Below are 15,370 nucleotides of genomic sequence, written 5' to 3'. Positions count from 1 at the left end.
AAGCGAGGCATTTCAGTTATCCTGTCTTTCCTTTCAGAGAGGCCATAAATGAGCTTTTCCAAAGCCGGTGCAAGATCCCCCTGGTGTGCCGGTCAGTGGCGGGTCTGGAAGGAAACTCTCAGCAGGCCTTGCAGCGTATCGGTTGTGTGCGGAAGTCTTTTGCCAGCAGTTTCGCGGCCGTGAAGAAGAAGTCGGTCTGTGCTCAGATCAAACTTCAGTTGGTGAGTGCAAGGGTCAAATATATTGATGCCTTATAGGGTGTGTCGTCGTGTCATCAGCAACCATACCATTGTATTACATTTCTAACAGAACACAACAAACAAACAGAAAACACACACACACACACACACAAATCTTGAAAACTTGGTAGTTGATTAAATGTCCTTTGACCAGTATCTGGCCACTTGGAGTGCCTCTGGTGTTGCCGCAAGGAGATCTTCCATTGTGCATGTAACAGGGCTCAGGTTGCATTGCAGCAGTTGGTCAGTGGTTTGCTCTTCTCCACACTCGCATGTCGTGGATTCAACTTTGTAGCCCCATTTCTGAAGGTTGGCTCTGCATCTCGTGGTGCCAGAGCGCAGTCTGTTCAGCGCCTTCCAAGTCGCCCACTCCTCTGTGTGCCCAGGAGGGAGTCTCTCATCTGGTATCACCCACGGATTGAGGTGCTGAGTTTGAGCCTGCCACTTTTGGACTCTCGCTTGCTGAGGTGTTCCAGCGAGTGTCTCTGTAGATCTAAGAAAACTATTTCTTGATTAAGTCGTTGACGTGCTGGCTGATACCCAAACAAGGGATGAGCTGGAGATGTTACTGCCTTGGTCCTTTCACTATTGGCTGCTACTTCCCGTCGGATGTCAGGTGGTGCAATGCCGGCTAAACAGTGTAATTTCTCCAGTGGTGTAGGGCGCAGACACCCCGTGATAATGCGGCATGTCTCATTAAGAGTCACATCCACTGTTTTAGCGTGGTGAGATGTGTTCCACACTGGGCATGCGTACTCAGCAGCAGAGTAGCATAGCGCAAGGGCAGATGTCTTCACTGTGTCTGGTTGTGATCCCCAGGTTGTGCCAGTCAGCTTTCGTATGATATTGTTTCTAGCGCCCACTTTTTGCTTGATGTTCAGGCAGTGCTTCTTGTAGGTCAGAGCATGGTCCAGAGTGACTCCCTGGTATTTGGGTGCGCTTCAATGCTCCAGTGGGATTCCTTCCCAGGTAATCCTCAGAACTCGGGATGTTTGTCTGTTCTTAGGCCTCCTCGCAGGATTGCAAAACATCTGGGCGTCCCCTGGGCAACGTCTTCGTAGACGGCTGATTCGATCCAGAAGCAACCAGAAGCCTTATAGGGTGAAAATATATGAGTCAAAAAGGGTTAAAAAATACAAGTCAAAAAGGGTGAAAATGTACAAATTGGAAAGGGTCAAAATGTATGAGTCAGAAAGGGTAAAAATGTACAAGTCAAAAAGGTGAAAAAGTATGAGCAGGAAACTGAAAAGTATGAGTTGGAAACTCTGAAAAGTACGGGTTGAGAAGAATATGACAATGACTGAAAGGTGCAAGTAAAAAATGGTTGAAAGAGTGGAATGGAACAATGATTTGAATGTACGAGTCAAAAAGGATCAAAATATAAGAACCAAAAAGAATGGAAGAGTGACTCAAATGTACAAGTCAAAAAGGGTCAAATGTACAAATCAGAAAAAGTTAAAATATGTGAGTCAAAACAGGGCAAAATGTACAAGTTGAAAAGGGTCAAAAGTTACAAGTCAAAAAGGATCAGTGTATGTGAAAAATGGCTGAAAGAGCAAAATAATGGCTCAGACATATGAGTCAAAGAGGGTAAAAATGTACAGGTTGAAAAGGTTCAAAACATATTAGTTGAAAAGAGCTGGAAGAACAGAACAATGGTTTGAATAAACAACTCCTAAAGAATCCAAATATGAGTCAAAAAGGGTCAAAATATAGGAGTCAAAAAGATCAAGTGGAATAATGGCTCAAACTAACGAGTCAAAGGGGTGACAATGTACAAGTTGAAAAGTGTAGAAAGAGGGGATAATCAAATGTACAAGTTAAAAAGGGTCAAAATATATGAGTCTATAAAGGTCAAAAGATAAGAACATTAACTTGAAAGTACAACTGAAAAGGTGTTAAAATCTACAAGTTGAAAGAGCAAAACAATGTCTGGATTGTAGCAATGTCCAACCTGGGAGCCCCCGGTGGCGCAGTGGGTTAAACCCCTGTGCCAGCAGGACTGAAGACCGACAGGTCACAAGTTCGAATCCGGGGAGAGGCGGATGATCTCCCTCTATCAGCTCCAGCTCCTCATGCGGGGACATGAGAGAAGCCTCCCACAAGGATGATAAAACATCAAATCATCCGGGCGTCCTCTGGGCAACATCCATGCAGACAGCCAATTCTCTCACACCAGAAGCGACTTGCAGTTTCTCAAGTCGCTCCTGACACAACAAAAAAAAAGAGCAATGTCCAAAGGATCACAATATATCAATAGAAAAGAGCACAAAGAGGGGATATTCACTCCAAAGTAAGTTAACAAAAAGTGTCAAGAAGAATCCCCTTATTGTTCTATGCTGATGATGCCACTTTTCATCTCACCCTCCAAAAAATTATATCAAGAAGAACAAATTGAACAAGAAAACATTTATCAATATTTAGGGAGGCAGAAAATACAAAGAATTTCAGATGAACAAAGGGAAAATCTGAATAAAGAAATATCAGAGCAGGAAATAAAATCAGCATTAAAGAATCTAAAACCAAATAAAGCTCCGGGGCCAGATGGACTATCAGCAACATATTATAAAACTTTCCATCAAGAACTTACACCATATTTAAAAGATATAATGAATGAAATAAGACTGTATAAAGAGATCCCAAATTCATGGAAACAAGCAAATATTTGTGTGATTCACAAAAATCGGACCCAGAAGAAGTAAAAAATCACAGGCCAACCTCATTACTCAACACTGATTACAAAATTTTTAGCAACAGAATGGCTGAAAGACTCAAAAATGTACTTAAAGACTATATAAAGGAGGAACAGGCAGGCTTCCTACCTAATAGATATCAAAAAGAAAATGTAAGAACAATTATAGATCTGATTGAATACTACGAAATTAACCACCAAAATAAAGTAACGTTTTTGACCCTAGATGTGGAGAAGGTATTTAATAATGTAAATTGGAACTTCTTTAAATTTTTAATGAAAGAAATGGATACAGGATTTTATTTCCAAAATGTAATAGAGGCGATATATGAAAAACAGGAGGCAAAAATTATAGTAACAGAAATTTTGGAAATTAAAAAAGCGGTTATTGAAGATACTACAGATTAGAAATATGGATAGTTAATTTTTAATGTTTGTATGTATGTATTTTGTCTTTTACAATTTAGCTGTAAATCGCCTAGAGCATTCTTGGATGGAGGGCGATTAATAAGTAATTAAATGATGATGATGATAGGCTCACCTTTCGTATGTCAAAAAATAAGGGTATAAAAATGAAAGAAACAGATTGGAAAAAAGTTACTGAATACCTTAAACAAAGGAATAAGAAGATTTTGATTTAGTAAAGAAGAATTACCATATTTTCTGACGTATAAGATTACTTTTTAACCCAAGAAAATCTTCTCAAAAGTCAGGGGTCATCTTATATGCCGGAAATCGTCTTATAGAGCAGGTGCTGAAACTTCCAATCTGGATTGGAGAATCTATGGTTGTTGCATATGGTGGGGGGGAGCTCAAAAATGGCAGTGGCCGCATCCCTGCCGTATGCAGCGACGGTATGAAAGCATTAAGGGCGACGGTGTACAAGTATGGTAAAAGATAATCCATTCATCAGGATTCATGGACTTAATGCGGTCCCGATGATGAGGTGAAGGGGCACTTCACTGGGAAAGTGTAAGTGAGGGGCGGAGCAAGCTGCCGGCGTCCGGGGTGCCCAGGGTATTGAAAAAAGAGATAGAGTGGCTCTGGGCCCAGAAAAAAACAACTCTTTTACCTGTATCCTTGTATCCTATTACCGCACCTCCTCCTCTGCCTCTCAGAGAAGGAGGCACAGTAATAGGAAAATTACCATATTGAATAACTCTGGACTATGTCTGTTATTGTTTTATTGTAGTTTAAAGTTAATTGTATTGTTTTAATCTACTGCTGTAAACCTCTCCGAGCCAAATTGGGAGTAGCGGTATACAAGTCAAATAAATAATAATAATAATAATAATATTGAAATCAAATCTGATGCTTTTAAATTTTTATTTGGTGTGCGTTGGAAGAGGGGTAGTCTTATATGGCGAATATATCCCAAACTCTATATTTTAACTGGAAAAGTTGGGGGTCGTCTTATACCCCCAGTTGTCTTCTATGCTGGAAAATGTGGTAGATAATATAAAAAGGATGACTGTAAGAAGAAAGGGCAAGAAGCAAACAAGGAGAAGTAGAAGAGGAGGGAGAGGAGAAGGGAAGAAGAAAAGAAAAGAAAAATACATTGGGAAGATACCTGGAAGTCAAAATATTAACTTTTCCACTTATATATGGAGTTTCTTTATGTTTTGTGTCACTCTTTTTTTCCTCTCTCTTTTCTTTTTTTCTCTTTCTTTTCCTTTTTGGTTTTGTCCATTATATGTCTTTCTGTCAGTTAGTTATTCTGTTTTTAATCTAAAATTTCAAATAAAGATTTTTTAAAAATAAATGTACGAGGGGTATTTTTTAAGTAAGGTCCGTTTTGTTGTAGACACTAGTAATTCGCGTGCATACCGCAACAAACATGTGCGTCGTGTACCGGCATGCCTCGGGAACAACTGTGCTCAGTTTCCGCTCTGTAGCTAACCTGTACGGTTCTGTTCTGTGCTTTAAACATGTTTAAGACTATCAACTCACCCGCCGCATGTGAGGTTCGCTCAGTGATACGGTTTTTGTCAGCAAGGAACCTGCCTGCTGCAGAAATTCATCGACAGATTTGTGAAGTGTACGGTGATACTGTTATGAGTGAAAGCAAAGTGCGCAAGTGGGTACGACAATTCAAAGATGGCCGTGACAACGTCCATGATGAGGAACTCTCCGGTCGCCCTTCTTTGATTACAGACGATTTGATTTGATCGCACACTCAAATCTGTGGTTTTTGTGGTCCTCTGTTAGGAATTTCGGGACCCAACGGGAGCACAGTTTCCTAAACTTTAGGTGTTCAGAAACAATGTTGTAAAGCACTGATCTCGACACGTCAGGAAATTCGTTTAAGAGACCTGTTATTGTGAAGCACCTGTTCTCACGAATCCTCGCTTCAACTGAAGCCACCAAATCGTCTGTTGCCACCAAATCATCATGGACGTTGTCATGGCCATCTTTGAATTGTCGTACCCACTTACGCACTTTGCACGCGAACAACTAGTGTCTACAACAAAACGGACCTTACTTAAAAAATACCCCTCGTATATATGGAGTTTCTTTGTGTTTTGTTTTGTTTTTTGTGTCACTCTTTTTTTCCTCTCTCTTTTCTTTTTTTCTCTTTCTTTTCCTTTTTGGTTTTGTCCATTATATGATCTTTCTGTCAGTTAGTTATCATTCTGTTTTTAATCTAAAATTTCAAATAAAGATTTTTTAAAAATAAAATGTATAAAACGAACAAGCAGAACAATGGCTCAAACGTACAAATTGAAAAGGGTCTAAATATCCGAGTAGAAAGAGCAGAACAATAACTTGAATACAAGTCGAAAAGCGTCTAAACATATGAGTCAAAAGAGGTTCAAACGTACAAGTCGAAAAGTGTAGAAAGAGGGGATATTCACTCAAATGTATGTCAAAAAGGGTCAAAATGTATGAGTTGAAAAGCGTCGAAAAAGCAGAACAATGGCTCAAATGCACAAGTTGAAAAGGGTGAGTCAAAAGTTTGAATATACGAGTCAAAAAGGGTCTAAATATACAAGTCGAACAAGCAGAACAATGGCTCAAATGTACACATTGAAAAGCATCAAAATGTACGAGTCGAATGAATGGGACAGTGGCTCAAATGTATGCTACGAATTAACCCTTCTTTCCCCCTTCTTAGGATGCCCTCTGCAATTTGGTGAGGCGTTCCCAGATCCATTTTGTCCACTGCCTTCTCCCGAGAACAGAAGTAGAGACCCACCCGGATCCAACAACATCATGGGACATCCCATCCTTGCGTGTCCAGCTCTCCGGGTGCCAGATCATGGATGCCTTGCGGTTGCATAGAATCGGTATGGATGGGTTCCCGTCTCAAGTCATGGATTCTCTCCCCATCAGGGGGTTAATGGAATGTAAGAGGAAAAGGGAGACCTTCTAGACCTTCTAGAAGATTTCAAGTTCAAGGAAGGGCATTACAGGGGAGAACACAGCCCTTCAGATAGCCTTGAATTGATCCATAAGTGACTTTATATGGGTGGGACAACCACCAATAAGGCCCTATTCTTTCCCTATAAGGATGATGGGACTTAGAAGAGAAGGACCTTCTAGTCAATCTCAAGATGAAGGAATGATATTATGGATGAGAATATAGTCCATCATATGAGGTCCTTTAGCCTTGATCTAAGCCAGGAGTCCACAAACTTTTTAAACAGAGGGCCAGGTCACAGTCCCTCAAACTGTTGGAGGGCCGGATTATAATTTGAAAAAAAAACCATGAATGAATTACTATGCACACTGCACATATCTTATTTGTAGTGCAAAAAACACTTAAAAACAATACAATAATTAAAATGAAGAACAATTTTAACAAATATAAACTTATTAGTATTTCAATGGGAAGTGTGGGCCTGCTTTTGGCTGATGAGATAGGATTGTTGTTGTGTGCTTTCAAGTAATTTCAGACTTAGGGTGACCCTGAGTGAGGGCCGGGTAATGACCTTGGAGGGCCGTATCCGGCCCCTGGGCCTTATTTTGAGGATCCCTGGTGTAAGCCATAACAAACTAGGGGTAATCTAGAAGGCCCATTCTCTCCCTATAAGGACAATGGGACTTAGAGGAGAAGAAAAACATTTCAGAAGTACTCAAGTTAAAGGAACTCTCCTTTGGAGGACAATATGGTCATTCAGATAGACATAAATGACTTTATATAGACGGGACAACCTCCAATAAGGATTATAGGATTTAGTGAAGGACCTTCTAGAAGTTATCAAAACAAAGGTCCATCCATAAGGCAGAACTTGGTCCTTTGGACCATCTGGACTCAAGACCTTTAGGATTCCAAAACACATCCAAAATGGAATGGCCTCATTATCTCCCTATACAGATGATGGGATTTAGTGAAGAACCTTCTAGAAGTTCGCAAAACATGAGTCCGTCCATAATTTGGTCAACACATTGGTCAATGGAGCCATCCTTTTGGTCAGTCCCATCTATGGTTGACCAATGGACTCAGCCATTGAGTGTTGAGTCAATGCATCAGTCAATGGGTCCATCCCATTGTTCAGTCTCATCTATGGTTGACTTATGGACTCAACCGTCCAGTATTGGATCAATGCATTGGTCAATGGGTCCTTCCTGTTGGTCAGTCCCATTTATGGTTGACCAATGGACTCAACCATTGAGTGTTGGGTCTACTCATTAGTCAGTGGGTTTATCCTGTTGGTCAGTCCCATCTATGGTTGACCAATGGACTCAACCATTGATTGTTGGGTCAATGGATTGGGTCAACACCATTGAGTCCGTGGGCCAAACTATTAAGTAGACCCATAGAGTCAACACATTAGTCAATGTCAGTGGGTGAATGAGTCTATCCTGTTGGTCAGTCCCATCTATGGTTAATCCATTAACTCAACTGTTGAGTGTTAGGTCAGTGCATTGGTCAATGAGTCCTTCCTGTTGGCCAGTCCCATCATTGGTTGTTCACTGGACTCAACCACTGAGTGTTGGGTCAATGCATTGGTCAATGGGTCATTTGGACCATCTTGACCTGAGACCTTTAGGACTCCATCTCAAAATGGATATTAAAGTTTATAGGATTGCCCCCAAACTCAAGGAGGCCTTTGTTGCCCTTTAGGATATTCCGACCGCATGGCGCTGACCCAATTCCGACGGCGTTTCCAGATCTTGGCTCAACCACTGATGAGAAAATACACTTCAGCTTATGAGACGACAGATGAGAAGAAGGTAATCACGTTGACCTTTCCCTATACCTATGGTGCTGATATTTTAATCGTGTAATGAAGTGGCATTGTGTTGTTATTGTATATTTTTTGTATGTTAACACATGTTGTGAACCGGTCCGAATCCCTCTTTGAAGGTGAGAGGGTCGGTATATAAAACCTCAAAATAATAAATAATAATAAATATACGATCAGATCCAAATATATTTCATTTCTCAGAGATTTTAAAATTATTATTATTTTGCATTATTTTTCTCGATAGGCTTTGGAGGAGCTGCTCCGTGCCTTGGATTTGGAAAAGAAGAGCATCGCCTTGGGACGAACCCAGGTACACAAAATACCATTAAGTCCCACTTTTCGTATTGCATTCGTAATCCCAGTTTCAAAGTGACAATCCCAATAGAGTTGTGTTCCTAGTTGGGCTCAACTCCCATACAGTCATATAATATAATATAATATAATATAATATAATATAATATAATATAATATAATATAATATAATATAATACAATACAATACAATACAATACAATACAATAATATTTTTTGTCTGTGTCAGGAGCAACTTGAGAAACTGCAAGTTGCAAGTCACTTCTGGTGTGAGAGAATTGGTCATCTGCAAGGACGTTGCCCATGGGACACCCAGATGTTTTGATGCTTTACCATCCTTGTGAGAGGCTTCTCTCATGTCTCCGAATGGGGAGCTGGAGCTGACAGAGGGAGCTCAACCTGCTCTCCCCAGATTTTAACCGCTGACCTGTTGGTCTTCAGTCCTGCTGGCACAAGGGTCTAACCCATTGCGCCACCGGGGGCTCCATTGCCAAAAAGGCTTCTCTCATGTCCCCGCATGGGGAGCTGGAGCTGACAGAGGGAGCTCAACCCGCTCTCCCCAGTGTGAATGCATTGGTCAGCAATCCTGCCAGCATAATAATAATGATAATGATGATGATAATAATAATAATAATGATAATAATAGAAAAGAATAATATACTGATATAATAAAATATAACACTATAATATGCATAATAATAATATAGAATACTGATATAATAACATACAATATAATAATAATATAAAATAATATAATGTGTATAACATGTAGAATAATAATAAATATAAAATAATAATAAAGGGAAATAATAATAATAATAATAATAATAATAATAAGGTATGCATCTCCCTTTTTTCCCCTCCATAGGTCTTCTTGAAGGCAGGGCTCCTCTCCAGATTGGAAAAACAAAGGGATAAGATGGTCTCCCAAAATCTGTCTCTCTTTCAAGCTGCCTGCAAAGGCTTCCTCTCCAGGCAGAACTATAGGAAGCTAAAGGTGAAATGATGGGAGTGATGGGCTTTGTTGTCCCACCTAAATACATGGGTGGCTGGACTTTGTTATCCCATAGAAATATATGAGTTGTTTCTAGAAAAGGAAAAAATAGACTGGGTTTTCAGGATGGTGGGCTTTGTTATTCCCGTACAAATACAAGTGGTCTATATATAGGAGAAATATATAGGGAAAATATAGACCAGATTTCAGGGTGATGGGCTTTGTTATACCATAAAAATAGATGGGTGGTTTACATAAGACATTAAATAAGCCCGGTTTTGGGATGATGGGCTTTGTTATTCCCATCAAAATATATACAGAAGGTTTCCAGAAGATGAAAAGAAGCCATCTTTGTGGGTGATGGGCTTTGTTATCCCATAGAAATATATTAGTGGTTTCTAAAATAGGAAAAACTATTAAATAATAATAGGATATGAAAAAATAGACCGGATTTAAGGATGATGGGCTTTGTTATCCTGTCAAAAATAGATGGTTATTAGGGAAAATTAGCTCAGTTTTCAAGATGATGAACTTTGGTATCCCATCAAAAATAGGTGGTTCTTAGGGAAAAAAATAGACCAGATTTCAGGACAATGGGCTTTGTTATTCCCCACCAAAATATGCACAGGAAGGCAGAAGCACTCCCTCCACCTTTGTGGACAATGGGCTTTGTTCTTCCCAGGTCCAGCGGCTGGCGATCCAATGCATCCAGAGGAACCTGTTGTCCTTCCAGAGGGTCAAGGCCTGGTCCTGGTGGGTCTTGATGGGGCGACTCCGGCCACTGCTGACCAGCAGCCTCTCCGCTGACCAGCTCCAAGCCAAGGAGGTTGGTCTCTTATTCTCTGCATTGGCCCCAATTGATAGAATAGGAGGGGTGGTAGAGCAAGAAATTGTCCAAATATTCAAATGCGTCCTGTCCTCTTCCTTCCTTCCTTCCTTCCTTCCTTCCTTCCTTCCTTCCTTCCTTCCTTCCTCCCTCCCTCCCTCCCTCCCTCCCTCCCTCCCTCCCTCCCTCCCATCCATCATTTCTCTCCTTCCTTCTCCTTCCTTCCTTTCCTCTTTCCTTTCCTCCATTTCTTCTTCCTTTCCTTACTTCCTTTTGTTCCTTCTTGTTCCTTTCTCCATCCATCCATCCATCCATCCATCCACCCATCATTTCTGTTGTTCCTTCTCCTTCCATTCATCCTTTCTCTTTCCTTTTCCTTCCTTCCATCCATCCTTCCTTCTCCTTCCTTACATCCCTTTTCTTCTTCTCCTTTCTTCCATCCATCCTTCCATCATCTCTTTCTTTCTCCTTCCTTCCATCCTTTTCCTTCCTTCCTTCCTTCCTTCCTTCTTTATTTATTTCCTTTCCTCTTCCTTCCTTTCTCTTTCCTTTCCTCTTTCCTTTCTGACAATCTTTCCTTCCTTTCCTTCCATTCACCCTTCCATCCTTTCTCTCCTTCCTTCCTTCCTTCCTTCCTTCCTTCCTTCCTTCCTTCCTTCCTTCCATTAATCCATCCTTCAATCCTTTATCTTCCTTCTCCTTTCTTCCATCCTTTCTCTCCTTCCTTCTATCCATGCTCTCCTTCCTTCTTGTTCCATTCTTCCTTTCTCTCCACCCACCCATCCATCATCTATCATCTCCTTCCTTCTTCCTTCAATCGTTTCTCTTCTACCTTCTCTCTCCATCCACCCTTTGTCTCCTTCCTTCCGTCCATTCTCTCTTTTTTCTCTTTCGATCCTACCTTCTCCTTCCTTCAATCCTTTCCTTCCATCCATTCATTCATTCTCTCCTTTCTTCTCCTTTCTTCTTTCCTTTCCCTTTCTCTTCTTGTTTCTTTTTCCTTCCTTACTTCCATCCATCCTTTCTCTCCTCCCTTCCTTTTGTTCCTTCTCTTCCTTTTCTCCTTCCTTCATTCTAACCATCCATCATTTATTTTCTTCCTTTCTTTTCCTTCTATCCATCCCTCCCTCCATCCATCCATCCATCCATGATCTCTCTCCTTCCTTTCATCCATTATTTTTCCTTCCTTACTCTTCTTTTCTTCCTTCCTTTCTCTTTACTTTCCTCTTCCCTTTTCATTTTCTCCATTCTCTCCTTCCTTCTCCTTCGATCCTTCCTTCTCCTTCCATCCATTCTCTTCTTCTCCTTCTTGCCATCCTTTCTCTCCTTTGCTTCCTTCTCCTTTACTTTCCTCTTCCTCTTCCATTTTCATTTCCTCCATTCTCTCCCTCCTTCTCCTTTGATTCTTCCTTCTCCTTCCATCCATTCTCTTCTTCTCCTTCCTGCCTTCCTTTCTCTCCTTTGCTTCCTTCTCCTTTACTTTCCTCTTCCTCTTCCTCTTCCCTTTTCATTTCCTCCATTCTCTCCTTCCTTCCTTCCTTCCTTCCTTCCTTCCTTCCTTCTTTCCTTTTTATTCCCAAAGGAGGAACTTTCCATCCTGAAGAAGAAACTGGAAAACGCGGAACTCCATCGCCAAAACGTAGAATTACTGGAAACGAAGGTAAAAGAAACGGGAAAACGGGATCTTAGAAATGCCTGTCTATCTATCTATCTATCTATCTATCTATCTATCTATCTATCTTATCTATCTGTCTACTTGTATATCTGGGTTTGGTCCATTAATTGCAGGTCATTGACCTCACGGCGGAGCTGCTGGATGAACGCTTGAAAGTGGAGGCCGCTTGCCGTGTTTTGGACGCAGAGCGGTCCGAGCGGCTGAAGGGGTCGAGAGAGGTCAAGGAGCTGCAGGTAAAAGGTCAAGGGGTCAGCTTAGGTGACCTTTCCAGAACTAGTGGACAATGGGCTTCCCTTGGATGAGTTGGAGGCTGCTTTGTCCATAGATTTGCCCAATTGATTAGCGATTCTTAAAAGTCCCTTCTTGGGTTTATATATCTGTGGAAAGTCCAGAGTGGGAGAAAGAACTCTTGTCTATTGGAACTAGGTGTGAATGGGTTGTTGTAGGTTTTTTCGGGCTAAATGGCCATGTTCTAGAGCAGTGTTTCTCAACCTTCCTAATGCCGTGACCCCTTAATACAGTTCCTCATGTTGTGGTGACCCCCCAACCATAAAATTATTTTCCTTGCTACTTCATAACTGTATTTTTGCTACTGTTATGAATTGTCATGTAAATATCTGATATACAAGATTTTCATTCAGTGGACCAAATTTGGCACAAATACCCAATATGCCCACATTTAAATACTTGTGGCGATGAGGTGAGGGGTTGGGTTGATTTTGTCATTTTGTCATTTAGGAGTTGTAGTTGCTGGGATTTATAGTTAACCTACAATCAAGGAGCATTCTGAACTCCACCAATGATGAAATTGAACCAAACGTGGCACACATAACTCCCATGAACAATTGAAAATACCGGAAGGATTTGATGAGCATTGACCTTGAGTTTTGGAGTTGTACTTCACCTACATCCCTAGTCCACTGTGGACTGTGGAATGATGGATCTGGACCAAACTTATTTATTTATTTATTTATTCATTTACAGCTTTTATATTCCACCCTTCTCACCCCGCAGGGGACTCAGGGCAGATTACAGTATACACATATATGGCAAACATTCAATGCCAATTTTTGACATACAAACATATACAGACATACACAGAGGCTATTTAACTTTTTTCTGGCTGCCAGGGCAGCTGTCGCTTTCATCGTCCATCTGCGACGGTGATGAAGCACTTCCGCATTCCCCACATGCTTCCCCGCTGGAATGCTTTGCTGGAGTCTTGGTTCGTCCGGTGCTCTGCTATGGCTGACTTCTCTGGTTGAAGTAATCTGCAGTGCCTTTCGTGTTCCTTGATTGGTGTTTGGGCAATGCTGCTGCGTTTGGTGGTCCCTATGTAGACTTGTCCACAGCTGCAGGGTATACGGTAGACTCCTGCAGAGGTGAGAGGATCCCTCTTGTCCTTTGCTGAACGTAGCATTTGTTGGATTGTCTTGGTGGGTCTGTAAGTGGTTTGTAGGTTGTGTTTCCTCATTAGTTTCCCTATGCGGTGGTTCTCGTAATGTATGGCAAGAACCCTTTTCCTCTGGGTGGGTCTTTGTCTTGACTCTCGTGGCTTGTTCTCAGTCTTGCAGCTTTTCTGATGTCTGAGGTGGAATATCCATTGGCCTGGAGAGCCCGGTTGAGGTGGTTCAGTTCGTCTTGGAGAAGGTGGGGTTTGCAGATCCTTTTTGCACAGTTTGCCAAGGTTTTAATGGTGCTTTTTGGGGTTTTTTGGTACTTGGGTGATGGTTGGAGTTTTTGTGTAGGTATCTATCAGTGTGTGTAGGTTTTCTGTAAACGGTGTGACCCAATTGTTGATCTGGTTTGCGGATGGCTAGGACATCTAGAAAAGTGTAGATGACCCTATTTTTGGAAGTGGGTCCCAGTGCTAATTTTCATTACATTCTTTGCAGAATAAACATGAGGATCTACGGAAGAAATTAGAAGCCGCAGAGAAACAACTAGAGGAAACGCAGCAGCAGCTCGAACTGCGAGAAATGGCTGCCAAAAGCTCTGGGAAAGGTAGGAATATATAGTATGCATTATATTTATTTATTTATTTATTTATTTATTTCACAGTTTTCTATACCGAGCTTCTCAACCTCATTGAGGGACTCAGCCTGGTTTCCAGCCATAAAAACATATACACTCATAAAAAACATATACACCCATAAAAACATATACACTCATTAAAATATCATATATCACAATTACAAAAACAACTTTAAAAACACTATATATAAAACTACAGTGGTCAGTCGTCCTATTAAGATGGATCTACATCAATTTATTTATTTATTTACTGTGCTTATACACCACTGTTCTCAGCCCGGGGGCGACTCACAGCGGTGTACAACATAGAGAGGACAGGGTGCAAATTACAAGACACAATCTAAAATCAATCTAGCAATAACAAAAGCATCGTCATCAACAACATCAACAATATCAATATCAATAATACAAGAAGCCATTTGCATCGTCTCATCGTTAAGCCACAATCCAGTATCATTTTCCGTTGTTCCATTCCTGTCGTCATTACCAACTTCCATCCAGGGTCCTATGGTGTTGTCTCATTCATCGAAGGCCTGACTCCACAGCCACGTCTTCACCCGTTTCCTAAATGTTAGGATGGATGGGGCGGTTCTGGCCTCCAGAGGGAGAGAGTTCCAGAGTCGCGGGGCCACCACCGAGAAGGCCCTGTCCCTCGTCCCCACCAGGCATGCTTGCGAGGCTGGTGGGACCGAGAGCAGGGCCTCTCCAGATGATCTTAATAATCTTGATGGTTCGTAGGGGAGGATACGTTCGGAGAGGTAAACATTATATGCTTGGGGGTCCTCCTGGACTCGTCACTGAGCCTGGAATCCCAGGTTGCAGCGGTGGCCAGGGGAGCTTTCGCACAATTAAAACTTGTGCACCAGCTGCACCCGTACCTTGGGAAGTCAGACTTGGCCACGGTGGTCGACACTCTCGTTACATCTGGGATAGACTACTGCAACGCACTCTACGTGGGGTTGCCTTTGAAGACTGCTCGGAAGCTTCAAATAGTCCAACGAGAGGCAGCCAGGTTAATAACTGGGGTGGCATACAGGGAGCATACAACTCCCATGTTACGCCAGCCCCACTGGCTGCCAGTTTGCTACCAGGCACAATTCAAAGTGCTGGCTTTGGCCTATAAAGCCCTAAACGGCCCTGGCCCAAATTACCTGTCCAAACGGATCACCCCCTATTGTAGGGGCAAAGAAACCAAAATATTTCCCAAAAAGGCAGAAGCCCCCTTTTATTTATTTATTTATTTATTTATTTATTTATTTATTTATTTCATCTACTTATACCCCGCCCTTCTCACCCCGGGGGGGACTCAGGGCGGCTTACAGAGGAGGCACAATTAGATGCCTAAATCAATTGACAGCAATACAAAGTACAAAAAAGCAATTCAGCAGTTAAAATTAAAACATCAAT

At 41.6% G+C, this 15,370-nt stretch overlaps 1 protein-coding gene across 4 annotated transcripts in view; it reads left to right on the top strand.

Moving 5' to 3' along the window:
• MYO18B (myosin XVIIIB) overlaps positions 1-15,370 on the top strand; it is a 465,598-nt gene that overhangs the window by 28,503 nt on the left and 421,725 nt on the right. For all 4 annotated transcript variants that reach the window (XM_067473590.1, XM_067473591.1, XM_067473592.1 and 1 more), the window contains exons 19-27: positions 38-221; positions 6,047-6,218; positions 8,000-8,109; positions 8,368-8,433; positions 9,303-9,431; positions 10,111-10,254; positions 11,837-11,914; positions 12,043-12,162; positions 13,825-13,933. In XM_067473590.1, coding sequence (XP_067329691.1) covers positions 38-221; positions 6,047-6,218; positions 8,000-8,109; positions 8,368-8,433; positions 9,303-9,431; positions 10,111-10,254; positions 11,837-11,914; positions 12,043-12,162; positions 13,825-13,933 — 1,112 coding nt within the window. The remainder of the gene's footprint in view (positions 1-37; positions 222-6,046; positions 6,219-7,999; positions 8,110-8,367; positions 8,434-9,302; positions 9,432-10,110; positions 10,255-11,836; positions 11,915-12,042; positions 12,163-13,824; positions 13,934-15,370) is intronic.

The sequence above is a fragment of the Anolis sagrei genome, chromosome X (genome assembly GCF_037176765.1).
Source record: "Anolis sagrei isolate rAnoSag1 chromosome X, rAnoSag1.mat, whole genome shotgun sequence".
Classification (NCBI taxonomy): Eukaryota; Metazoa; Chordata; class Lepidosauria; order Squamata; family Dactyloidae; genus Anolis; species Anolis sagrei.
Note: the sequence above shows the minus strand (reverse complement) of the source record. Positions and strands in the feature narration are given on the sequence as shown.